Source organism: Salvelinus fontinalis, chromosome 37 (assembly GCF_029448725.1).
Source record: "Salvelinus fontinalis isolate EN_2023a chromosome 37, ASM2944872v1, whole genome shotgun sequence".
NCBI classification, from domain to species: domain Eukaryota; kingdom Metazoa; phylum Chordata; class Actinopteri; order Salmoniformes; family Salmonidae; genus Salvelinus; species Salvelinus fontinalis.
The window spans coordinates 25444864-25472319 of NC_074701.1; the positions used below are offsets into that span (position 1 = coordinate 25444864).

Here is a 27456-nt window from a genome sequence, read left to right on the forward strand (position 1 = left end):
GTCTTACCGGCCGGTCTGTGTATAGAAGTGGTCCTCAAAGACTCGGAGAGCTGAACGGAGTCTCTTCTTCTCAGCTCGCGTCACCCTCAGCTGCTCCAGTAACTCTGACCTACAGTACAGTAGAAGTGGTCAGGGAGAGGACTGAATACATACAGCAAGGCCTCAACACTTCACTTGCCCAATCCCAAATCAACCCCTTTGCACTGGCGAGAGAAGTTACACCTGGGAGAGCATACCTTGATGCCTCGTGCAGTGTTGCCGTGGTGACACTGGGCGGCTGTAGACCTTTGATCTCCTCCAGAGGTGACACCAGGGGCATATTGGCCACTTCACTATGTGGCAGACGCAGTGACTCATCTGAAGACACACAACGCAGTGCTGTATGAGGTAGCCAGGTGCTGTCCTTCACACACTCTTCATCAGAACCCTCCTCTTCCTCCTGTAGGGAAACAGCACAGAGGCTGAGAGGTGTGTGTGTGTGTGTGTGTGTGTGTGTGTGTGTGTGTGTGTGTGTGTGTGTGTGTGTGTGTGTGTGTGTGTGTGTGTGTGTGTGTGTGTGTGTGTGTGTGTGTGTGTGTGACAGAGAGAGACTCACTATGGTGGTGATGACGGGGATGGTGGTGGGTGAACACAGGAGCTGCTGTTTGACCTGGCGGTAGCGATCATAGAAGGGCTTCATCAGAGTCTTCTCCTGTCTGGTGCTCTGAAAACACACACATACATGGTTAAAAAAAAAACTCGGAACAATATGCAATTGTCATTGAGAAGCTACACAAAATAAAGAAGCTACACAAAATAGGACATTTACAAGGAACACTGGGCAGTCTTACCGGTCGCCCATACAGGCTCTCAAAGTAGAGCAGACACTTCTGCAGGGTGACCTTCTCCACAGCCATTTGAGCTGGAGTCATCTCCTGCAAAAACACACCAGTGGTAATACAGTCAGACACCAGGCCAGAACCAAACTAATACACAACACCACTATTACACTGACAGAATAACACCCACAGCTTCCAAGTATATTACTAGCTCATGTCCAGGATGTTACAATCCAGAGATAACAAGGTAGACAAAATTAAGGCAAGGGTTGCTTTCCAGAGAGACATCAGGGATTGTAACATACTCTGTTTCACGGAAACATGGCTCTCTCGGGATATGCTGTCGGAGTCGGTACAGCCACCGGGATTATTTTTGCTTTTGCGTCGTGCCGACAGAAATAAACATGTCTCCGGGAAGAAGGGCGTGGATGTATGTTTCATGCCTAACAACTCGTGGTGTAATTGTAACAACATACAGGAACTCAATTCCTTCTGTTCACCTGACCTAGAATTCCTCACGATCAAATGCCGACAATATTATCTCCCAAAATAATTATCGTCGGTTATTGTCACAGCCGTGTATATCCTCCCACAAGCCAATACCACGACAGCCCTCAAGGAACTTCACTGGACTTTATGCAAACTGGAAACCATATATCCTGAGGCTGCATTTATTGTAGCTGGGGATTTTAACAAAGCAAATTTGAGAACGAGGCTACCTACATTTTATCAGCATATTGATTGTACTCTTCTGCGATGCATACAAAGCCCTCCCTCCCTCGCCCTTCCTTTCGGCAAATCTGACCACGATTCCATTTTGCTCCTCCCTTCCTATAGACAGAAACTCAAACAGGACGTACCCGTGATAAGGACTATTCAATGCTGGTCTGACAATCGGAATCCACGCTTCAAGATTGTTTTGATTACGCGGACTGGGACATGTTCCGGGTACCCTCAGAGAATAATATTGATTTATATACGCTGATTCGGTGAGTGATTTTATAAGGAAGTGCATAGGAGATGTTGTACCCACTGTGACTATTAACACCTACCCTAACCAAAAACTGTGGCTAGATGGCGGCATTCGCGCAAAACTGAAAGCGCGAACCACCGCATTTAACCATGGAAAGATAACTGGGAATATGGCTGAATACAAACAGTGTAGTTATTCCCTCTGCAAGGCAATCAAACAGGAAAAATGTCAGTATAGAGACAAAGTGGAGTCGCAACGGCTCAGACACGAGATGTATGTGGCAGGGTCTACAGACAATTACGAACTACACGTCTTGCTTCCAGACAAACTAAACACGCAACAGCGCCTCTTCAACCTCAGAAGGCTGAAGAAATGTGGCTTGTCACCTAAAAACCTCACAAACTTCTACAGATGCACAATTGAGAGCATCCTGTCAAGCTGTATCACCGCCTGGTATGGCAAATGCACCGCCCACAACCGTAGGGCTCTCCAGAAGGTGGTGCTGTCTGCACAACGCATCACCGGGGGGCAAACTACCTGCCCTCCAGGACACCTACAGCACAGGAAGGCCAAAAAGATCATCAAGGACAACAACCAACCGAGCCACTGCCTGTTCACCCAGCTACCATCCAGAAGGCGAGGTCAGTACAGGTGCATCAAAGCTGGGACTGAGAGACTGAAAAATTGCTTCTATCTCAAGGCCATTAGACTGTTAAACAGCCATCACTAACACAGAAAGGCTGCTGCCTACATACAGACTTGAAATCATTGGCCACTTTAATAAATGCATCACTAGTCACTTTAATAATGCCACTTTAATAATGTTTACATATCTTGCTTTACTCATCTCACATAGTATATACTGTATTCTATACCATCTATTGCATCTAGCCTATCCCGCTCGGTCATTGCTCATCCATATTTTTATATTCTTATTCCATTCCTTTACTTAGATTTGTGTGTATTAGGCAGTTGTTGTGTAATTGTTAGATTACTTGTTAGATATTGCTACACTATCGGAACTAGAAGCACAAGCATTTTCCTACACTCACAATAACATCTGCTAACCATGTGTTTGTGACCAATAACATTTGATTTGAGCTAATCAAGAGTAGCCTAATCTTTGTAAGAGAATAGGTCCTTTCACAGCCTATATGTACATTTCCATCGCATTACCACTATGTGGGGTTTTACCTTGATGTTATCAGGCAGTCCCTCCTCCTCTCGTTTCTCCATCAGTCTCTTCATCAGGCTATCAATGGTCTCCTCCAGTGAGGGTTTGTTGTTACTGTTGTGGTAGTGTTCCATCGCCCCCTTGGGTTCACTTGTGGACCTGCATGTCCCTGTGTTTCCCCCTTTCTGCTGCTCTCTGAGCCCCTCTGCACACTGTTTCAGCTTCAGCTCTATACAGGTTCCATTTGATAATATACAACATCCATACAAATATCAATATAGATTCAGAATACATGTCCTTCCTCCACAAAGAAAAAAACATCAAAATGGCATAAATAACGAATATAAACAACATTCATTCTACAGCCACCAGGTGGTGTGTCTCGGTGTTACATTCAGCTTCTATTCACACAGGGGTTTCTAAACACATCTGATTGCACCTCGTCAAGGACTCACCTTTGAGCTGCTTTCGAGACTTGGTGAGGTCCCGCATCAGTCTAGACACCTCATGATGGGCAGTCCTATCATTGTGTGCTGGCTGTCACAGAAAAACAACACACACCTCATGAATATATTACACATAGAAAAAAGTATGTTCATCATACTGTATCTGGCAAATTATATCCTATCGTTATTATCAGTCCATAAACACTAGGTGGAGCCACACTAAATATATGCGCTATACCGGATTAAGAAGTACAGCCCTGGAAAAGACAGAAGTGTAATGGTTGTAAACGTCCAGTAGGTGAAGTCTTGTCCTTGAATCGGTCTACAGTTTTTCTCATTTGCGTACAAGCAATTTTTGGATCTGTGTTGAAACGTATCTATAGCAGAACAGCAATAATCAAATGCTTGAATACATTTACAGAACTTCTGATAATTGCCTTGCCTTAGTACCTGATTTGCATATCTTAGAACACCTTTCACAACACTTTAAATGTCATCAGTTGGGGAAAAAAGCAATGTTAAGTGTACACAGAATATAACACATTGTTTTCATCAGAAGAGAAATGTGTGTAATTGTGTTCACTGTCTCCGCATACAATGTGCTTATTTTTTAATATGTTTTTTTTATCAGGAATAATATTTGATGTGTATTCCCCATAATTCTGCACCTTTGTAGCTGAACTTTTTGAAAATCTACAACATTGTTGCAAAAAATGCTGGATTTCAGTTTCCAAAGGCTCTGTGCAGCTGGTATTGGGCTGACTTTGCGCTTTAGGAAAGGAAACTGAAGTCAAGTCTGCTTCTCAGCCCCAGACAGCTGAGACAGACAGAGAGATAGAAAGAGAGCGTTATTTGAATCAGTCTAAACTGGCCTGGCATAGAGGGAGAGGAGATATGACTGTCTGTGGCTTTGATTCTCTCACTCAGCAGAAGGAAATACATTCCTTTGTCTTTATGAGACAGTCTGCGCTAAAACCATCATCAGTCAAACTATGGATTCATTCAGAAACTAAAAGGTTGGGCTCTGGGCTATAATGGGGTTGTAAATAATGTTTCACGGTTTCACTGTCTCACCCTGTACTGTCTCTCTTGCTCAAAGTGCTCCTCGAAGCGTCTGATCCTCTTCCTCACGTTCTGGATGTGTCTGTTGAGCGTCGTGACCGATGGGGCCTTGTTAGCGCCCTCTGCTGGTTCAGTCCTCACTGTGTAGTGAGCCCTGAGGAGGGAGGGAGAGCTAGAACGGTAAATTACCATTATCCATTACATACCATACAAACACGTCTAGCACCACCACACACACACAAATACAAAAACTGAACACAAACACACAACACTTGGACACAGTGTCATACATCCTGATGTGTTGTGAGCAGGGTGGGGAGGGGGCCGTTTCAGGGTCCGTGTTGAAGCGATGGCCCAAGCTGAGGTTGTGGCTGCGGGGGGACGGTACGGGACAGTCACCCACTGCAAGGCGCTGAAGGAGAGGACTGGGACTAGGGGTCATCAGACATTCACTGCTACTGCCCTCAGAGAGAGACACGGGGGGCCTCTGGACCGGACTAGCTTCTGACAGAGAGGAGAGGGAGGATGGAAAGAGACAACAGTGGTCAAAGTACATAAATTAAATGAAGACCAACAGGTTTGAAATGATAGAAAAGCTAGCAATGTAATTGTGTACCTGTCCTATTCACCCTCTGGATGGCAGACATACACTATCCATGTTTCAATTCATGTTCCATGTTTCAATCCAGGTGAAAGATATGATCCCTTATTGATGTCACTTGTTAAATCCACTTCAATCCGTGTAGATGAAGGGGAGGAAACAGGTTAAAGAAGGATTCTTAAGCCTTAAGACAATTGAAACATGGATAGTGTATGTGTGCCATTCAGAGGGTGAATGGGCAAGACAAAATATTTAAGTGCCTTTGAACGAGGCATGGTAGTAGGTGCCAGGCGCACCGGTTTGAGCGTGTCAAGAACTGCAACGCTGTTGGGTTTTTCACGCTCAACAGTTTTCTGTGTATATCAAGAATAGTCCACCACACAAAGGACATCCAGCCAACTTCACACTACTGTGAAAAGCATTGGAGTCAACATGGTCCAGCAAGTGCCTCCCGGGTGGCGCAGTGGTCTAAGGCACTGTATCGCAGTGCTAGCTGTGCCACCAGAGACTCTGGGTTTGAGCCGGGGCTCTGTCACAGCCGGCTGCGACCGGGAGGCCCATGGGGCGGCGTACAATCGGCCTAGCGTCGTAAGGGTTAGGGAGGGTTTGGCCGGTAGGGATATCCTTGTCTCATCGCGCACTAGCTACTCCTGTGGCGGGCCAGGCGCAGTGCACGCTGACCAGGTCGCTAGGTGTACGGTGTTTCCTCCAACACATTGGTGCGGCTGGCTTCCGGGTTGGATGCGCACTGTGTTAACACAGTGCGGCTTGGTTGGGTTGTGTTTCGGAAGACGCATGGCTCTCGACCTTCGCCTCTTCCGAGTCCGTACGGGAGTTGCAGCGATGAGACAAGACAGTAACACCTAACAATTGGATACCACGAAACAAAACTGATCATAGACGAGCACTCCTTCACTCTTTGTGAATATGGGCCAATGCTCCAACTGTATCCTGGTGCATCGTGACTCGACTAGCAAGCACGAGACACACCCACCCAAAGCGAATACTGAGAGAGCTTATATCATCCATAAGACTGATACGATACTAACCATAAAACTGATACTAACCATAAAACTGATACTAACCATAAGACTGATATCATCCATAAGACTGATACTATACTAACCATAAGACTGATACTAACCATAAGACTGATACTAACCATAAGACTGATACTAACCATAAGACTGATACTAACCATAAGACTGATACTAACCATAAGACTGATACAAACCATAAGACTGATATCATCCATAAGACTATCATCCACAAGACTGATTTCATCCACAAGACTGACACTATCCATAAGACTGATACTAACCATAAGACTGATACTAACCATAAGACTGATATCATCCATAAGACTGATACTAACCATAAGACTGATACTAACAATAAGACTGATACTAACCATAAGACTGACACTAACCTTAAGACTGATACAAACCATAATACTGATACAAACCATAATACTGATATCATCCATAACACTGATATCATCCATAAGACTGATACTAACCATAAGACTGATATCATCCATAAGACTGATACTAACCATAAGACTGATACTAACAATAAGACTGATACTAACCATAAGACTGACACTAACCTTAAGACTGATACAAACCATAATACTGATACAAACCATAATACTGATATCATCCATAACACTGATATCATCCATAAGACTGATACTAACCATAAGACTGATATCATCAATAAGACTGGTACTCACCATAAGACTGGTCCTCACCATAAGACTGACACTAACCTTAAGACTGACACTAACCTTAAGACTGATACAAACCATAATACTGATACAAACCATAATACTGATATCATCCATAACACTGATATCATCCATAAGACTGATACTAACCATAAGACTGATACTAACCATAAGACTGATACTAACCTTAAGACTGATACTAACCTTAAGACTGATACTAACCATAAGACTGACACTAACCATAAGACTGACACTAACCATAAGACTGATATCATCCATAAGACTGACACTAACCATAAGACTGATATTAACCATGAGACTGATACTAACCATAAGACTGATATCATCAATAAGACTGGTACTCACCATAAGACTGGTCCTCGACATGAGACTGATACTAACCATAAGAATGATATCATCCATAAGACTGACATCATCCATAAGACTGACACTAACCATGAGACTGATTTTAACCATAAGACTGATATCATCCATAAGACTGATACTAACCATGAGACTGATACTTAACCATAAGACTGATACTTAACCATAAGACTGACACTAACCATAAGACTGATACTAACCATAAGACTGATACTAACCATAAGACTGACACTTAACCATAAGACTGATACTTAACCATAAGACTGACACTAACCATAAGACTGATACTAACCATAAGACTGATACTTAACCATAAGACTGACACTAACCATAAGACTGATACTAACTGTCACGAATCCCGCCGAAGATGGTGCCTCTTCCTGTTCGGGCGGCTATTTAAGAGCAGTAAGCCCGCTGGCTGTTGTGCGGGCTTGTTTCTGTTATTTGGTGTTGGATTTGTTATGTGGATTTATTATTTTTTCCTGGGCAGTTTAGTCCTGTGTTTTTGGACTCGTCTTTTCATGCGCCCGTGTGTTTAGGGCATGATCGTTTTTCCTGTCGACTGGAAAATAAATCCACTTTTTTGAAACCCTGCTCTCTGCGCTTGACTCCTCCACCCAGTACTCCTAGCAGCTCTGACAGAAGCCCGCACCACCAATGTGGAGTCAGCAGAAGCAGCGACCACCCCTCTCCCAACTATGGAGGAGCGCGTCCATCATCATACAGCTGTCCTTCATCGTATCGGGTCAGCGATGGACCAGATGATGGAGAGGATGGAACGATGGGAGAGGAGTGGTCTCCCGACGCCCCCTTCAGCTCCCCTGCAGACGACACAACCCACTCCTAGTGTAATCGGCTGGGACCAGCACATTGCGTCTCACCCCTTCGAGGGAGTACAATGGAGCAGCGGCTGGTTGCCAGGGATTTCTGCTCCAGCTTGAGCTCTACCTGGCTACCGTGCGTCCGACTCCCTCGGGTGAGGAGAGTGTAAGCCTCCTTGTCTCCTGTTTGTCGGGTAGGGCTCTGGACTGGGCCAACGCTGTCTGGAACAGCCCAGACTCGGCTCGGGACCACTACTTGGAGTTCACCCGCCGGTTTTGAGCGGTGTTCGACCACCCACCGGAGGGCCGAGCGGCGGGTGAGCGTCTGTTCCACCTCAGACAGGAGACGAGGAGCGCCCAGGATTTCGCTTTAGAGTTCCGGACCTTGGCTGCTGGTACGGGGTGGAATGACAGGGCCTTAATAGACCATTACCGTTGCAGCCTCCGGGAGGACGTCCGTCGGGAGCTAGCTTGTCGGGACACCACACTCTCCCTCGATGAACTGATAGACATGTCGATCCGACTAGATAACCTGCTAGCTGCCCGCGGGCGTTCAGAGGGGGTCCTGTCCATTCCACCTCCCAGCCCTCCCGCTCCAACTCCGATGGAGTTGGGAGGAGCTGCATCTAGGGGGACTGGAGGAGGTGGCTCCTCTTGCACCTACTGTGGCCGGAGAGGACACACTTCGGACCGGTGCTGGAGGAGTCCATCTGGGAGTCGGGATGGCAGGCGGAATACTCCTCGGCCACCCCAGGTGAGTAGGCACAAGACTCACCCAGAGCTCCCTGTTGGTCACATGTTTTTGGTTATTTTTTTCCCTGCGTTTTTCCCCTCGCTTCAGCATAAGACGCTAGAACGACTCAGGCGCAGCTGGGAGTTTTATGGATCGCGGACTCGCCCGTAGGTTGGGTGTTCCGCTGGTGCAGATAGACCCACCTTTTCCCGTGCACTCCCTAGATAGCCGACCGTTAGGGTCAGGGCTGGTCAGGGAGGCCACGATTCCGCTGGACATGGTAACCCAGGGGGATCATAGGGAGCAGATCAGTTTTTACCTTATTGATTCACCTGGGTTTCCATTGGTGTTGGGGGTTCCCTGGCTAGCCATTCACAATCCCCTAATTTCCTGGAGACAGGGAGCTCTTCAGGGGTGGTCAGATGAGTATTCAGGTAGGTGTGTGGGAGTTTCCATCGGTGCCACGTCGGTGGAGAGTCCAGACCAGGTTTCCACTGTGCGCATTCCCCCAGAATATGCCGATTTGGCTATCGCTTTTAGTAAGAAGGAAGCGACCAAATTACCACCTCATCGACGGTGGGATTGCGTGATAAACCTCCAGGAGAACGCTGCACTTCCCATGAGTCACGTGTACCCATTGTCACAGGAGGAGACGTTGGCTATGGAGACATATGTCACGGAAGCTCTGGGACAAGGGTTAATTCGGCCCTCCATGTCACCAGCCTCCTCGAGTTTCTTTTTTGTGAGAAAAAAGGAGGGACGACTGCGTCCGTGCATTGATTATCGAGGTCTAAATTCAATCACAGTGGGATTTAGTTATTCACTACCTCTCATCGCTACGGCGATGGAATCAGTCCACGGAGCGCGTTTTTTCACAAAACTGGACCTCAGGAGCGCGTATAATCTGGTGCGTATTCGGGGAGGAGACGAGTGGAAAACAGCGTTTAGTACCACATCAGGCCACTATGAGTACCTCGTCATGCCGTATGGGTTGAAGAATGCTCCAGCCGTCTTCCAATCCTTTGTAGATGAGATTCTCAGGGACTTGCAGGGGCAGGGTGTGGTAGTATATATTGATGACATCTTGATCTATTCTGCCACACGCTTCGCGCATGTCTCCCTGGTGCGCAGGGTGCTTGGGCGACTGCTGGAGCATGACCTATACGTCAAGGCTGAGAAATGTGTGTTCTCCAAACCAGCCGTTTCCTTCCTGGGTTATCGCATTTCCACCTCGGGGGTGGTGATGGAGTGTGACCGCGTTAATGCCGTGCGTAATTGGCCGATCCGACCACGGTAAAGGAGGTGCAGCGGTTTTTAGGGTTTGCCAATTACTACCGGAGGTTTATCCGGGGTTTTGGCCAAGTGGCGGCGCCCATTACCTCACTGCTGAAGGGGGGGGCCGGTGCGTCTACGGTGGTCGGCCGAGGCAGAAGGAGCCTTCAACCAGTTGAAGGCAAGGTTTACTGAGGCTCCCGTGTTGGCGCATCCGGACCCTTCGTTAGCGTTCATAGTGGAGGTGGATGCGGCCGAGGCTGGTGTTGGAGCCGTGCTATCACAGCGCTCGGGCACGCCACCGAAGCTCCGTCCCTGTGATTTCTTTTCTAAGAAGCTGGGTCCGGTGGAGCGGAACTATGATGTGGGGGACCGGGAGTTACTAGCTATGGTAAAAGCCCTGAAGGTGTGGAGACACTGGCTTGAGGGGGCTAAATACCCTTTCCTCATCTGGACTAACCACCGCAATCTGGAGTATATCCGAGAGGCGAAGAGACTGAATCCGCATCAAGCTAGGTGGGCCATGTTCTTTACTCGTTTTAGATTTACGCTCTCTTACCGACCAGGTTCCCTCAACACTAAGGCCGACGCGCTGTCTCGTCTCTATGACACGGATGACCGGCCCATCGATCCGACTCCCATCCTCCCAGCCTCTTGTCTGGTGGCCCCGGTGGTGTGGGAGGTGGACGTGGACATCGAGCGGGCGTTGAGGGTAGAACCTGTGCCATTCCAGTGTTCGACTGGCCTTAGGTACGTACCGCTTGGTGTTCGTGATCGATTGATTCGGTGGGCTCATACACTACCTTCTTCGGGTCATCCGGGGATTGAGAGGACAGTGCGGGGTCTTAGGGGGAAATACTGGTGGCCCACCTTGGCTAAGGACGTGAGACTCTATGTCTCCTCCTGCTCGGTATGCGCACAGAGTAAGGCTCCTAGGCACCTGCCGAGAGGGAAGTTACAACCCCTCCCGGTTCCACAACGGCCATGGTCTCATCTATCGGTAGATTTCCTGACTGATCTTCCCCCGTCTCAGGGGAACACTACCGTTCTGGTCGTTGTGGATCGGTTTTCTAAGTCCTGTCGTCTCCTTCCATTGCCTGGTCTCCCTATGGCCCTACAGACTGCGGAGGCTCTATTTACCTACGTCTTCCGGCACTACGTGGTGCCGGAGGACATCGTATCTGACCGAGGTCCCCAGTTCATGTCCCGGGTGTGGAGGGCGTTTATGGAGCGTCTGGGGGTCTCGGTCAGCCTTACCTCTGGGTTTCACCCCGAAAGTAATGGGCAGGTGGAAAGAGTGAACCAGGAAGTGGGTAGGTTTCTGAGGTCGTATTGCCAGGACCGGCCAGGAGAATGGGCGAGGTACGTCCCGTGGGCAGAGTTGGCCCAGAACTCACTCCGCCACTCCTCAACTAACATGTCGCCATTTGAATGCGTACTGGGGTACCAGCCGGTCCTGGCTCCGTGGCATCAGAGCCAGACCGAAGCTCCTGCGGTGGAGGAGTGGGTACAGCGCTCTAGGGAGACCTGGCGGGCAGTCCAGGACTCTCTCAGGCAGGCCAGTGAACGGCAGAAGAAGAGCGCTGACCGCCACCGCAGTGAGGCCCCTGTATTCGCACCAGGGGACAGGGTCTGGCTCTCGACTCGAAACCTGCCCCTCCGCCTGCCCTGCCGGAAGCTGGGGCCGCAGTGTGTGGGGCCATTTAAAGTCCTGAGGAGGATAAACGAGGTGTGTTATAGATTGCAACTCCCTTCTTACTATCGCATTAACCCCTCGTTTCATGTGTCTCTCCTCAGGCCGGTGGTAGCTGGTCCCCTTCAGGAAGGTGAAGTATCGGAGGTCCCTCCGCCCCCTCTGGATATCGAGGGGTCCCCGGCGTACACAGTACGAGCTATTCTGGACTTGAGACGCCGGGTGAGGGGCCTGCAGTACCTCGTTGACTGGGAGGGGTACGGTCCGGAGGAGAGGTGCTGGGTACCGGGGAGAGACATTTTAGATCCTTCCCTCCTGGTTGATTTCCATCGTCGCCACCCGGATTGTCCTGCGCCTCGAGGCCGGGGTTGGTGCGCTGCGGGAGCCGCGCGTCAGAGGGGGGTTACTGTCACGAATCCCGCCGAAGATGGTGCCTCTTCCTGTTCGGGCGGCGCTCGGCGGTCGTCGTCACCGGCCTACTAGCTGCCATCGATTCTTTTCTTTTTGTTTCTGTTAGTTTGGGCTGATTGGGTGCACCTGTTTTGAGTTTAGTTTTGTGGGTAGGCTATTTAAGGGCAGTAAGCCCGCTGGCTGTTGTGCGGGCTTGTTTCTGTTATTTGGTGTTGGATTTGTTATGTGGATTTATTATTTTTTCCTGGACAGTTTAGTCCTGTGTTTTTGGACTCGTCTTTTCATGCGCCCGTGTGTTTAGGGCATGATCGTTTTTCCTGTCGACTGGAAAATAAATCCACTTTCTTGAAACCCTGCTCTCTGCGCTTGACTCCTCCACCCAGTATTCCTAGCAGCTCTGACACTAACCATAAGACAGACACTAACCGAAGGACTGATACTAACCATAAGACTGGTACTCACCATAACAATGATATCATCCATAAGACTGACACTAACCTAAAGACTGATACTAACCTTAAGACTGATACAAACCATAATACTGATACAAACCATAATACTGATATCATCCATAAGACATACTAACCATAAGACTGATATCATCCATAAGACTGACACTAACCATAAGACTGATACAAACCATAATACTGATACAAACCATAATACTGATATCATCCATAAGACTGATACTAACCATAAGACTAATATCATCCATAAGACTGACACTAACCTTGAGAATGACACTAACCTTAAGACAAATACAAACCATAATACTGATACAAACCATAATACTGATATCATCCATAAGACATACTAACCATAAGACTGATACTAACCATAAGACTGATACAAACCATAATACTGATATCATCCATAAGACTGATACTAACCATAAGACTGATATCATCCATAAGACTGACACTAACCTTGAGACTGACACTAACCTTAAGACTGACACTAACGTTAAGACTGATACTAACCTTAAGACTGATACTAACCTTAAGACTGATACTAACCATAAGACTCATATCATCCATAAGACTAATACTAACCATAAGACTGATACTAACCATAAGACTGATACTAACCATAAGACTGATACTAACCATAAGACTGATACTAACCATGAGACTGATACTAACCATGAGACTCATATCATCCATAAGACTGATATCATCCATAAGACTGATACTAACCTTAAGACTGATACAAACCATAATACTGATACAAACCATAATACTGATATCGTCCATAAGACTGATACTAACCATAAGACTGATATCATCCATAAGACTGATACTAACCATAAGAATGATACTAAATATAAGACTGATCCTAGCCATAAGACTGATATCATCCATAAGACTGATACTAACCATAAGACTGATATCATCCACAAGACTGACACTATCCATAAAACTGATATCATCCATAAGACTGATACTAACCTTAAGACTGATACAAACCATAATACTGATACAAACCATAATACTGATATCGTCCATAAGACTGATACTAACCATAAGACTGATATCATCCATAAGAATGATACTAACCATAAGACTGATACTAACAATAAGACTGATACTAACAATAATACTGATATCGTCCATAAGACTGATACTAACCATAAGACTGATATCATCCATAAGAATGATACTAACCATAAGAATGATACTAACCATAAGACTGATACTAGAAATAAGACTGATACTAACCATAAGACTGAAACTAACCATAAGACTGATACTAACCATAAGACTGATACTAACCATGAGACTGGTACTCACCATAAAGCTGATATCATCCATAAAACTGATACTAACCATAAGACTGATACTAACCATAAGACTAATATCATCCATAAGACTGATACTAAGCATAAGACTGATATCATCCATAAGACTGAAACTAACCATAAGGCTGATACGAACCATAAGACTGATATCACCCATAAGACTGGTACTCACCAAAAGACTGATACTAACCTTAAGACTGATACTAACCATAAGACTGATACTAACCATAAGACTGATATCATCCATAAGACTATCATCCATAAGACTGATACTAACCTTAAGACTGATACTAACCATAAGGCTGATACTAACCATAAGACTTATATCATCCATAAGACTGATACTAACCATAAGACTGATACTAACCATAAGACTGATACTAAGCATAAGACTGATACTAACCATAAGACTGATATCATCCATAAAACTGATATCATCCAAAAGACTGATACTAACCATAAGACTGATACTAACCATAAGACTAACGAAGACAGATGAAAAGACGCTATTGATTCACTGAAACAAGCACTATATATATCATAGTGTACAAGATATCACACAGTGTAAGAATAACAAATATGCTCACAAGGAGATTCATAAAAAGATGGAGAGAGAAGGTGCTGTTCTCCTACCTGTCAGTGAAGTACTGATGATGTCCTGTTCCTGTTTTGGGAGGGAGTGGAGAGATGGGGTTAGGCTTTGGTAGTCCTTGGTACAAGGGGGGTGATCCAGGTCCTCCTGAGGGGTTCCGGGTGGCGAGGGGCACAGCTCAGCCTCCAGAGCTTGCTGCTTGAGGGAGGGGCTCTGGAAACAGAAGCAGAACATGTCTTCAGAATGAGGGTTCAGGGGGAGGGTGCTGACTCTCTGTCTGGGGTGGGTGGAGTGGTTGGAGAAGGTGGTTGGAGAAAGCCTGATGCTGGCCCTGGGCTTGTCCTGAGGGGAAGCGATCCTGTGTTGTGTCCGTGTGCCCCACACCTCAGTTATCAAAGTGTAAGACGTGACGTTAGCGGTCACGTAATGGGGCTCGTCTCAGTTCAGCTCTCTCCTTGGCTTCTTAAGACCTGGGTCCACATGTGATCCCAGTTGTTAGATCCCTGTGTGTGCGACAGCGTTCTCCGGTTACTCAGAACGGTGAGATCCCTTCGGGCGTAGTATCACTGTGTGTTCTCCTTATCACTCCTCTATTCCCTGATTCAGTAGAATCCATATATGTGTTTTCCCGGTCTGTCTGCTTTCCCAGTGATCTTTCTACTGCTCCAGCTCTCCTCCACATGGATTATTCATAGCGCCAGGGAAACGTCAGGAAAACCACGCGTGTGGGAATATGATGTGGGGGGGCGTCTCCGTGGTAACGTTGTGAGGCTGAGCATTCTAACTGGAGAGCAGAGAGGCTGACGTTGTTAGCTCAGTGTGAGCAGCAGTACTAGGATAAAATGGCTTTTTATGCATAAATATGGGCTAGGGTGGGGGAAAGAGGGGTTCATTTAGTTTAGTTTGACATCATGATTTGGTGATGTTCTAGAACCTCCCTCTCGCCGTGTGCGTCAGAGAGGAGAAAGAGGAGAGGGAGGGGGCTGTTACTCAAACACACACACACACACACACACGCAAACGCTAACACACACTAACCAGTATGGACACACACTAGCCATTAGCCAATGCAAAAGTATTCCACTTCAGAAAAGATATACTGTAGTATGAATAAAAAAGACACATATCTTTAATTAACTCATTATCTAATATGAGAACTGAAGTGAACCATTATATTCTGAGCTGTTCAAAAATACCCATACATCAACATGTTTTTGTCGTTGTATTTGTCACTCTTCTCATTATAAATTATAAGATGTAGCTTGATATAGTGTCTCATGTCATAAATGAAATACTATCTTGACTTTCAGAGGATATAGTTACCTTTTCAGAGTCAGACAGGTTTATTCCATCGGCCATCTGTAATCGGGTCATGCTGAAAATTAAACATTTTACGTTGAAAGAAATCAACTGCAAAGTTATCACAGTAAATAAATAAAACTGTTTTATGATTCCATTTGTTACAGGTCAGAATGGGCATATTAAAATAATATTTAATGGGATATCACAATATCTGACTATATTAAGTGGTTTTGACGAAACTTGCGTTTACACTGGCAACCAATTTAGATTTTTTTTTTGTTTTGAAAAAAATCTGTTGTGAAAAGATCTAATGTGATTGGTCAGAATTGGGCTGCCTTTGTAAATGCAGCCTAAGAGCCCTGTGTGATAAAAAATAGAATGCTTTTCAATTAATGGTGATGGATACAATTATCATAAGTTAAATCAATGAAGAATCTAGATCCATACAATAACAATTAGTTAAATCAATGAGGCATTTAGCTGCATTTAGCAGCAGTACATTACAGGCAGTGCTGTGCCACCCTGCAAGAGTACTGGGTAAGTGTATGTTCCGCGTGACTAGACATGACTGTCGTTATTTGGACTGGAATCATATCCGAGTCATGACTGTAGGCACTCCTGTGTTCTGTTAACCTACTTCTGCAGCACTGAGCTCAGCTAGTGGAGAGAATCTGAGCTGCAGGACACCAATGCTGAATTCAAAACAACATACAGAGAAAAAGGCATTGCCACAGATTTGTCTGGCTGGTCCAAATTTAGAACTCCTGTTTCTACACAACTATGTCTGACATAGCTACAATTGTTGTAGCCTTGTCACGAGTTTTTATTGGTTATTGCTTTTGAAGAGCTTTGAGATTTTGTCTGTAATGAAAAGCGCTATAGAAGTCAAATACATTATTATATGTCCTTATATTCTTAACATCAGTTAATACCTATTTAGTTAAGTGGGCTAAGAATATATTAAGAATGAGGGATAATGCTTCAGAAACTGAATACATTATTTACGATTGTCTGGTAGAATTGTTTTAATATCCCTTTTCTGTGGCGTTGTAATGATGACAATCAGGCTAGTTCGTTGCTAGGTCCATTATTTGGAATCTTGGTCCTACGTTTGCTGTACCTACAATGACATCATACAGGTTTCTCTTATGCATGTCAGTGGATGTAAATCGGGATAAAAAGTGTACAACTACTTGAGCTCTGTGTCGATTTCGACAGTCCAGGTTTAAAGATCATGTGTTTTTGTGGACTCTTCAGGAGCCAAGATCAGTACCTGCCATTTAGGGGCCTACCTTCCACTGCCCTCATCTCACCCAACAAAACTGATACTCACATCATTCAAGGGTCCGCAAACATGCTCATGTTGCTACTGTAGGAATATCTAAAAGATTATCGTGTCTTTCAGGACTATATCACGGCAGAGGTTTTCAGCCGAAAGATTGTTACAGTCCGAATTAAAGACGCTACATTTGGATTGGGTCAGAAGAGCAGTAGATGGATCAATACAGTTTTTCCCTCTCCTCTAGCAGCAGAGATACCACCGTTCTGTTGTTCCTGACCTTCCTCAAATGGTTCTTAATCATCTGTTTGTTTTCAACATGAAGGTGAAAAAGTGGTTCGGGTTAAGGCTTCTTTCATAGCACACCAATTAAAATAGAGTTGAGCATTGAAAGGTGATTGTTCAGTTGCGATAATTGCATTATACCATATGAGTCATTATAGTCAATCATTAGAAAGACTTGTCTTGATTTGATGGGACTGTTGGGATAGGCTTGGTGATGCCTGTGAATCAGCCAGCAGTGAGAGAACACATGCCTTATTCCCTAAATCATTACCAAAATAACTTCCTCCTACTTCCTCTACTGTATTGGCCACTCCCTCAGCCCTTGCATGTGATTGATATTATCATGAAAGTAATATATCTGTTGACACAAATAAAAGTGTATCTTCCCTAAAAGCCTTGTACCTGTTTTTGTGCTGGTCTTGGTTCTGGGTGTCCTGAGCCTGCCAGCTCACTGCCACACACCTGACGCGCTCAGAGCTGGAGGGGTCATGATCCTAAAACCCAATACGGACAATGTCTTTATCAATAGACTGTACACACAGACTCATTAAATGAAACACAACATACCATTATGTACTCTGAGAATATTGGCATAAATTATTGCCGCAATTTACCCATTCTGACAAATTCATATTTCACCAAACATATCTCAGCGAATGTACACTTCTGCTCATTAGCTAGTTATTTCTTTCTATAGACTGCTTAATAGGGAGCCGTGTTGCACGTCATAATAACACTGTGGTTTAGAAATAGCTCTGGATGTGTGACGATGTTAACATCTAGTCTATCACTGAATAATATAGAGTGGTAAATACATGCATACACTTAAAGTGTGTTGAGCTGAGGGTGAATCACCAATCATTTGTTTTCAAATCAAATCAAAGTTTATTTGTTACGTGCGCCGAATACAACAGGTGTAGGCCTTACAGTGAAATGCTTACTTACAGGCTCTAACCAATAGTGCAAAAAAAGTATTAGGTGAACATTAGGTAAGTAAAGAAATAAAACAACAGTAAAAAGACAGGCTATATACAGTAGCAAGGCTATAAAAGTAGCGAGGCTACATACAGACACTGGTTGGTCGACCCAATTGAGGTACTATGTACATGAATGTATAGTTAAAGTGACTATGCATATATGATAAACAGAGAGTAGCAGCAGCGTAAAAAGAGGGGCTGGGGGGGGGCACACAATGCAAATAGTCCGGGTAGCCATTTGATTACCTGTTCAGGAGTCTTATGGCTTGGGTGTAAAAACTGTTGAGAAGCCTTTTTGTCCTAGAATTGGCACTCTGGTACCGCTTGCCATGCATTTTGCATTGTTATTGAGGAAAGAGATGTGAGAGAGAGCAAGAGAGAGCGAGAGAGAGAGTGTGTGGGGGGAGATTGAGAGAGAGGGAGCTCTATACACACCTGGTAATAGTCTTCTTTACTGTGGTCCATGAGTACACAGACGGCTAAAGGGGTTGTGCCCCTCTCCTTCTCTTCGTCCTCTTCCTCCTTTATGCTGGAGGAGGTAGCTGGGTCTTTCTCCTGTTGTGACCTTGTCCTGCTCAGGAAGAAATATCCAAGTTGAAGTGCATTCCTCAATACTTTTACCATAATGACCTGAGACTTGAGCATGCAGGTTAAGGTGGATCACCTTGATCTTCTCAGTAAGGACATCACAATGAAGCATTAATACATTAATAAACTGCATGTAAAGTAAGTGAACAGATGCAGGGGTCATATGGGGGAGGGAACGCTCAGGAGAGCTCAGGAGGTATGAAGGACGGGCCACAGCACCACAGAGACCCACCTTCCCCTGGGACATCCAGGATGTTGGCTAGGCTCGCCAGCTGGTCCAGGATTCTCCTCCTCCTGTTGGCTAGGCTCCCCAGCTGGTCCAGCATTCTCCTCCTCCTGTTGGCTAGGATCCTCAGCTGGTCCAGGATTCTCCTCCTGTTGGTTAGGCTCCTCAGCTGGTCCAAAATCCTCCTCCTCCTCCTGTTGGCGAGGCTCCCCAGCTGGTCCAGGATTCTCCTCCTCCTGTTGGCTAGGCTCCTCAGCTGGTCCAGGATTCTCCTGTTGGTTAGGCTCCTCAGCTGGTCCAGGATCCTCCTCCTCCTGTTGGCTAGTCTCCTCAGCTGGTCCAGGATCCTCCTCCTCCTGTTGGCTAGGCTCCTCAGCTGGTCCAGGATTCTCCTCCTCATGTTGGCTAGGCTCCCCAGCTGGTCCAGGATTCTCCTCCTTCTGTTGACTAGGCTCCTCAGCTGGTCCAGCATCCTCCTCCTCCTGTTGGCTAGGCTCCTCAACTGGTCCAGGATTCTCCTCCTCCTGTTGGCTAGGCTCCCCAGCTGGTCCAGGATATGTGGAGCAGGTGAGAACACAGCCAGGCTCTCCATCCACAACATCCTCCAACAGGTCTGGGATTAGGTGCTGTGTGTGGGTGGTGAGGTGCGAGCCAAGGTCCAAAGTCTCAGGACTACACAGAGGGGATCATACAAGTCCAATGTTAAAGGTACGAGTGATATTTGTGTTTAGCTGGAGGACATAATGCTTATTATTGTCCCCTTTTGTCCCCTTTTCCTCCAATAATAGCCAAAATAATATACATTGTGCAAATTTGAGTAACAAGTTCAAGAATGGACAACAATATTCTGAAGATCCACTTGAATTAGGCTAAATTAAGCATACACCAAAGCCTTTGTAAAGATTGACTTTCACAAAATCAAGAACTGTCTTCTTACTTCTGGGTGACCAATTGGTCATTATCTCCCTGCTCTCAATGAAACACAACTGATCTGCCAAGGTAGATACATGTGCTGCCAGTAGTCTGAGAACGTAACCAAAGTGGTCTAACGCTTATGCACAGGGTTAGCAGCACCAACTAGTATCGTGTCCAAGCTGTCTCACACTACAGAAACACAAGATAGGCTCCTGCCCCTATGGGCCATTCTGGTTCGGACAAGGCTTAGTGGAGATCGGGGTTGGTTGTCACAGTGCTAATTACTCTATATTTAAATGGTGCTCTGTAATTAATTGTAAGGTTAAAATGTGTGAATTCTTTGAAATAACTCATCCACCTGTTGAATTCACATCAGCATGAAAAAACATTGAGGTGAGGAGAATTTCTGTTTTTTATAGGTAAAAAAAATAATAATCTTTGTAAATGTTTGCTATCTGGGAGTATCCATGAGTTCCTAGGTCAGTGTTTTATTCACTGCTTTAGCACACTCTGCCAACCCGGATGTCCTAGCCGTGTCTGAATCCTGGCTTAGGAAGGCCACCAAAAATCCTGAAATTTCCATCACTAACTATAACATTTTCCGACAAGATAGAACTGCCAGAAGGGGGCAGAGTTTTAATCTACTGCAGAGATAGCCTGCAGAGTTCTGTCATACTATCCATGTCTGTACCCAAACAATTCGAGCTTCTACTTTTAAAAATCCACCTTTCCAGAAACAAGTCTCTCACCGTTGCCGCTTGTTATAGACCACCTTCAGCCCCCAGCTGTGCCCTGGACACCATATGTGAATTGATTGCCCCCCATCTATCTTCAGAGCTTGTACTGTTAGGTGACCTAAACTGGGACATGCTTAAAACCCCGGCCGTCCTACAATCTAAGCTAGATGCCCTCAATCTCACACAAATTATCAATGAACCTACCAGGAACAACCCCAAATCCGTAAACATGGGCACTCTCATAGATATCATCCTGACCAACCTGCCCTCTAAATACACCTTTGCTGTCTTCAACCAGGATCTCAGCGATCACTGTCTCATTGCCTGCGTCCGTAATGGGTCTGCGGTCAAACGACCACCCCTCATCACTGTCAAACGCTCCCTAAAACACTTCAGCGAGCAGGCCTTTCTAATCGACCTGGCCCGGATATCATGGAAGGATATTGACCTCATTCCGTCAGTAAAGGATGCCTGGTTATTCTTCAAAAGTGCTTTCCTCACCATCTTAAATAAGCATGCCCCATTCCAAAAATGTTGAACCAGGAACAGATATAGCCCTTAGTTCATTCCAGACCTGACTGCTCTTGACCAGCATAAAAACTTCCTGTGGCGTACTGCATTAGCATCGAATAGCCCCCGCGATATGCAACTTTTCAGGGAAGTTAGGAACCAATATACACAGGCAGTTAGGAAAGCAAAGGCTAGCTTTTTCAAACAGAAATTTGCATCCTGTAGCACAAACTCCAAAAAGTTCCGGGACACTGTAAAGTCCATGGAGAATAAGAGCACCTCCTCCTAGCTGCCCACTGCACTGAGGCTAGGAAACACTGTCACCACCGATAAATCCACGATAATTGAGAATTTCAATAAGCATTTTTCTACAGCTGGCCATGCTTTCCACCTGGCTACCTCTACCCCAGCCAACAGCTCTGCACCCCCCACAGCAACTTGCCCAAGCCTCCCCCATATCTCCTTCACCCAAATCCAGATATCTGATGTTCTGAAAGAGCTGCAAAATCTGGACCCCTACAAATCAGCTGGGCTAGACAATCTGGACCCTCTCTTTCTAAAATTATCTGCCGCAATTGTTGAAACCCCTATTACCAGCCTGTTCAACCTCTCTTTTGTATCGTCTGAGATCCCCAAAGATTGGAAAGCTGCCGCAGTCATCCCCCTCTTCAAAGGGGGAGACACTCTAGACTCAAACTGTTAGACCCAGACCTACATCTATCCTACCCTGCCTTTCTAAGGTCTTCGAAAACCAAGTTAACAAACAGATCACCGACCATTTCGAATCCCACCGTACCTTCTCCACTATGCAATCTGGTTTCAGAGCTGATCATGGGTGCACCTCAGCCACACTCAAGGTCCTAAACGATATCATATCCGATAAAAGACAATACTGTGCAGCCATATTCATCGACCTGGCCAAGGCTTTCGACTCTGTCAATCACCACATTCTTATCGACAGACTCAACAGCCTGGGTTTCTCAAATGACTGCCTCGCCTGGTTCACCAACTACATCTCAGACAGATTTCAGTGTGTCAAATCGGAGGGCCTGTTGTCCGGACCTCTGGCAGTCTCTATGGAGGTGCCACAGGGTTCAATTCTCGGGCCGACTCTTGTCTCTGTATACATCAATGATGTCACTCTTGCTGCGGGTGATTCCCTGATCCACCTCTACACAGACGACACCATTCTATATGCATCTGGCCCTTCTTTGGACACTGTGTTAACTAACCTTCTGACGAACTTCAATGCCATACAACTCTCCTTCCGTGGCCTTCAACTGCTCTTAAATGCAAGTAAAACTAAATGCATGCTTTTCAACCGATCGCTGCCCGCACCTGCCCGCCCGTCCAGCATCACTACTCTGGACGGTTCTGACTTAGAATATGTAGATAACTACAAATACCTAGGTGTCTGGTTAGACTGTAAACTCTCCTTCCAGACTCACATTATGCATCTCCAATCCAAAATTAAATCTAGAATCGGCTGCCTATTTCGGAACAAAGCCTCCTTCACTCATGCCAAACGTAAACCCTCGTAAAACTGACTATCCTACCGATCCTGGACTTTGGCGATGTAATTTACAAAATAGCCTCTAACACTCTACTCAGGAAATTGGATGCAGTCTATCACAGTGCCATCCGTTTTGTCACCAAAGCCCCATATACTACCCACCACTTCGACCTGTATGCTCTCGTTGGCTGGCCCTCGCTTCATATTCGTCGCCAAACCCACCCACAAATCCAGATCATCTATAAGTCTTTGCTAGGTAAAGCCCCATCTTATCTCAGCTCATTGCTCACCATAGCAGCACCCACCCGTAGCACGCGCTCCAGCGGGTATATTTCACTGGTCACCCCCAAAGCCAATTCCTGGTTTGGCCGCCTTTCCTTCCAGTTCTCTGCTGCCAATGACTGGAATGAATTGCAAAAATCACTGAAGCTGGAGACTCATATCTCCCTTACTAACTTTAAGCATCAGCTTACAGATCACTGCACCTGTACATAGCCCATCTGTAAATAACCCATCCAACTACCTCATCTCCATATTGTTAATTATTTATTTTTGCTCCTTTGCACCCAAGTATCTCTACTTGCACATTCATCTTCTGCACATCTATCACTCCAGTATTTAATTGCTAAATTGTAATTATTTCGCCACTATGACCTATTTATTGCCTTACCTCCCTAATCTTACCTCATTTGCACACACTGTTTATAGACTTTTCTATTGTGTTATTGACTGTACGTTTGTTTATTCCATGTGTAACTCTGTATTGTTGTCTGTGTCACACTGCTTTGCTTTATCTTGGCCAGGTCGCAGTTGTAAATGAGAACTTCTTTCCAACTGGCCTATCTGGTTAAATAAAGGTTATAAAAATAAATAATTTAAAGCCACATGGTAACTAGCATCTTAATCAGCATTGAGGGTATTGGGGATGGGTGTCTCATGGAATGTGGAGTTGGTTGTCACATTCAACTCCATTATTTAAAAAATTGTGTTGGTTGTGGGCAATTCCATGGTAAAAGAATGATGGTAACAGAATGACATCATGGGTCCCTAATCTGTACTATACAGAAATGCATAATTACGAATGTAATTCTCTTCATGGTGACGCATCCTGAAAAGGTACACAAGGTAGAAACATTTAGAATCCTCCTTTGCATGTTTGGGTATTATTCTACACACTGGCAGCCTGCACCAAGTCTGTACCAATAATAGACATCTATGTTTCGCAGGTATGGACATCACAGTAGAGCACAGTAAAGCATCATAGAGCACAACACAGTACAGTATAGTTCAGTAGAGTAGAGTTCAGTACAGTATAGTTCAGTAGTCAATTATATTGTATTCTACTCTAGTGTGCTCTACTTACTCTACTGTACTATACTGTTTTCTAAGACCCCTTTTCCGTCTGTTTCCATCCACTTGACCTGAAATCAAAAGCCATTGCTTATTCCTATTTTTTTAAGATGGAAAATGGTTGAAAAATGCCTTAGTATGCCTTAGTAAATAAAACATAGTCTTGACTCTTAGCTCATTTGACACCAAATGTTATGTGCACCTATGTTAGTGCTCATGGGGCCTTTTACATGGAAATACCCTTGTCACAATCAAACCCATTGTAACCATATTGTTCAGGGACACTGCCACTGCTAGGATACAACAAATCCCAAGGTCCTTTGTGCTTCTGCTATAAAAAGCTCCCTTCATTTCCTCTTTTTCTGTCACATACCCACACAGACAAATTTGCTCAACATGTCATGTTATTATCAAGGCATAAAATGCTGAATGTTGATATCCAAGAAAGGCTATTTCTAAGACTGTATACTATATTGTTAATTTCCTATTACAACAGGAAGAAGCTACTAGCAAACACTGACAACCAACCCCACGATGGGCCTGGTTGTCACTAGTGGACCGAGTGTGTTTGATGGCTTATAACGTCATGTACGGTTGGGCAGTATACCGTATTTTATGATATACCGGTATTGATGCAGGGACCGGTTTGGGTTTTTACTTTACCTTCTATACCGGTATTTGAATGTTTGGTTTGTTAAATGTGATACGCCTTGTGTAATGTCAAATTTGATAGTTTACTTCGCTACTTGAGTCATCTCTCTCCGCGCGTTGTCTCCTTGCCACTTTCCACAGACCTAGCCTCAACCACGAGACACTTGCGTTCAGTCTGCGTGGTCAATGCAGCACATGCAACAATATTGATGACAATAATGACAATGCTGTTTTCACCTTGCTTTTTAATATATATCCACTGGTGTTCTATATTAGTTTGTGATTCTTACACCAGCAAACAACTCGTGTCTTTTCTTAGCAAGTTGCCATACATCTTACACCAGCAAACAGCTCGTTTGTCTTTTCTTAGCAAGTTGCCATACATCTTGTGAGACGCTAATTTTTAACCGCTAATGCTAAAAGCTAGCTAATAAATGTACTGAGTAAGCGCAAACGTAGCTAGCTAATACAGCCTGTTAATACCAGTGATGGTGTAGATCTAAATCAGCATGTTGTTTGTGCAACAGCATCTTCTAAATCAATGAGGAATATACAAAGCAAGAATATGTTAGCTACATGAAGTAGCTAAGAGAAAACATGCAATGAAGCCAAAGCCTATAGGGTCTCACATGCAATGAAGCCAAAGCCTATAGGGTCCCCTAGGAAACACGTATCAACACTTTAGATCCTACCCTGTCACAATAACTCCTCCCTGGCATTTTATTTCGTTGTCATCTCAAACAACACTGTATTCAAAGTGTCCACTATTATATTCGAACTATATAATTTGAATAGTCATTATATTTCCATGATTCAAACAGTTTTGCTCTAATTCGCAAGTCAAATCGCAATTGCAACGTTTAGTTAAAAATACATCCTAGATTATTTGCCCATATCCTGCAGCCCCACGTGGCAGTGTGAACACTATCTCAATTTAACAGTGGTGTAAAGTACTTAAGTAAAAATCATTTCAAGTACTACTTAAGTCGATTTTTTTTGTATCTGTACTTTACTATTTTTATTTTTGACAACTTACTTTTACTTCACTACATTCCTAAAGAAAATACTGTACTTTTTACTCCATACATTTTCCCTGACACCTAAAAGTACTCATTACATTTTGAATGCTTAGCAGGACAGGAAAATGGTCCAATTCACGCACTTGCCAAGAGAACATCCATCTACTGGCCATCTACTGCCTCTGATCTGGAGGACTCACTAAACACAAATACTTTGTAAATTATGTCTGAGTGTTGGAGTGTGCCCTTGGCCAACCGTAAATTTAAAAAACAAGACAATGGTGCCATCTGGTTTGCTTAATATAAGGAATTTGAAATTATTTATACTTTTACTTTTGATACTTAGGTACATTTTATCAATTACATTTACTTTTGATACTTAAGTATATTTAAAACCAAAAACTTTTAGACTTTTACTCAAGTAGTATTTTACTGGGTGACTTTTACTTTTACTTGAGTCATTTTCTATTAACGCATCTTTACTTTTACTCAAGTATGACAATTGGGTATTTTTTTCCACCACTACAATTGAGTGCAGGAAATGCAGAAATTATAAAAGTGCTGAAATTTGTTTTGGTTGAAGTTGAATTGAACAGTATAAAACAATCAGAATGGAGAAAGACTCACTGAAATCACTTAGAATGTAAACTCAGCAAAAAAAGAAACATCCTCTCACTGTCAACTGCATTTATTTTCAGCAAACTTAACATTTGTAAATATTTGTATGAACATAACAAGATTCAACAACTGAGACATAAACTGAACAAGTTCCACAGCCATGTGATTAACAGAAATGGAATAATATGTCCCTGAACAAAGGGGGGGTCAAAATCAGTATCTGGTGTGGCCACCAGCTGCATTAAGTACTGCAGTGCATCTCCTCCTCATGGACTGCACCAGATTTACCAGTTCTTGCCGTGAGATGTTACCCCCCTCTTCCACCATGGCACCTGCAAGTTCCCGGACATTTCTGGGGGGAATGGCCTCCAATCCAACACGTCCCAGAAGTGCTCAATGGGATTGAGATCCGGGCTCTTCGCTGGCCATGGCAGAATACTGACATTCCTGTCTTGCAGGAAATCACGCACAGAACGAGCAGTATGGCTGGTTGCATTGTCATGCTGGAGGATCATGTCAGGATGAGCCTGCAGGAATGGTACCACATGAGGGAGGAGGATGTCTTCCCTGTAACACACAGCCTTGAGATTGCCTGCAATGACAACAAGCTTAGTCCGATGATGCTGTGACACACCGCCCCAGACCATGAGGGACCCTCCACCTCCAAATCGATCCCGCTCCAGAGTACAGGCCTCGGTGTAACACTCACTCCTTCAACGATAAACGCGAATCCGACCATCACCTCTGGTGAGACAAAACCGTGACTCGTCAGTGAAGAGCACTTTTTGCCAGTCCTGTCTGGTCCAGCGACGGTGGGTTTGTGCCCATAGGCGACGTTGTTGCCGGTGATGTCTGGTAAGGACCTGCCTTACAACAGGCCTACAAGCCCTCAGTCCAGCCTCTCTCAGCCTATTGCGGACAGTCTGAGCACTGATGAAGGGATTGTGCGTTCCTGGTGTAACTCGGGCAGTTGTTGCCA

The 27456-nt window shown here is 44.9% G+C and overlaps 1 protein-coding gene across 2 annotated transcripts in view; it reads right to left on the bottom strand.

Moving 5' to 3' along the window:
• Positions 1-27456, bottom strand: part of LOC129836420 (protein FAM13B-like) — a 59358-nt gene that overhangs the window by 1373 nt on the left and 30529 nt on the right. Inside the window, exons 7-19 of one of the 2 annotated variants that reach the window (XM_055902548.1) lie at positions 19171-19836; positions 18786-18921; positions 17776-17867; positions 15831-15882; positions 14549-14720; positions 4764-4974; positions 4486-4627; positions 3421-3502; positions 2986-3194; positions 831-914; positions 596-703; positions 237-439; positions 8-109 (exon numbers count right to left, since the gene is read on the bottom strand). In XM_055902548.1, coding sequence (XP_055758523.1) covers positions 8-109; positions 237-439; positions 596-703; positions 831-914; positions 2986-3194; positions 3421-3502; positions 4486-4627; positions 4764-4974; positions 14549-14720; positions 15831-15882; positions 17776-17867; positions 18786-18921; positions 19171-19836 — 2259 coding nt within the window. Of the gene's footprint in view, positions 1-7; positions 110-236; positions 440-595; positions 704-830; positions 915-2985; positions 3195-3420; positions 3503-4485; positions 4628-4763; positions 4978-14548; positions 14721-15830; positions 15883-17775; positions 17868-18785; positions 18922-19170; positions 19837-27456 lie in introns of both variants that reach the window. The other variant, XM_055902547.1, reaches the window with a different exon arrangement.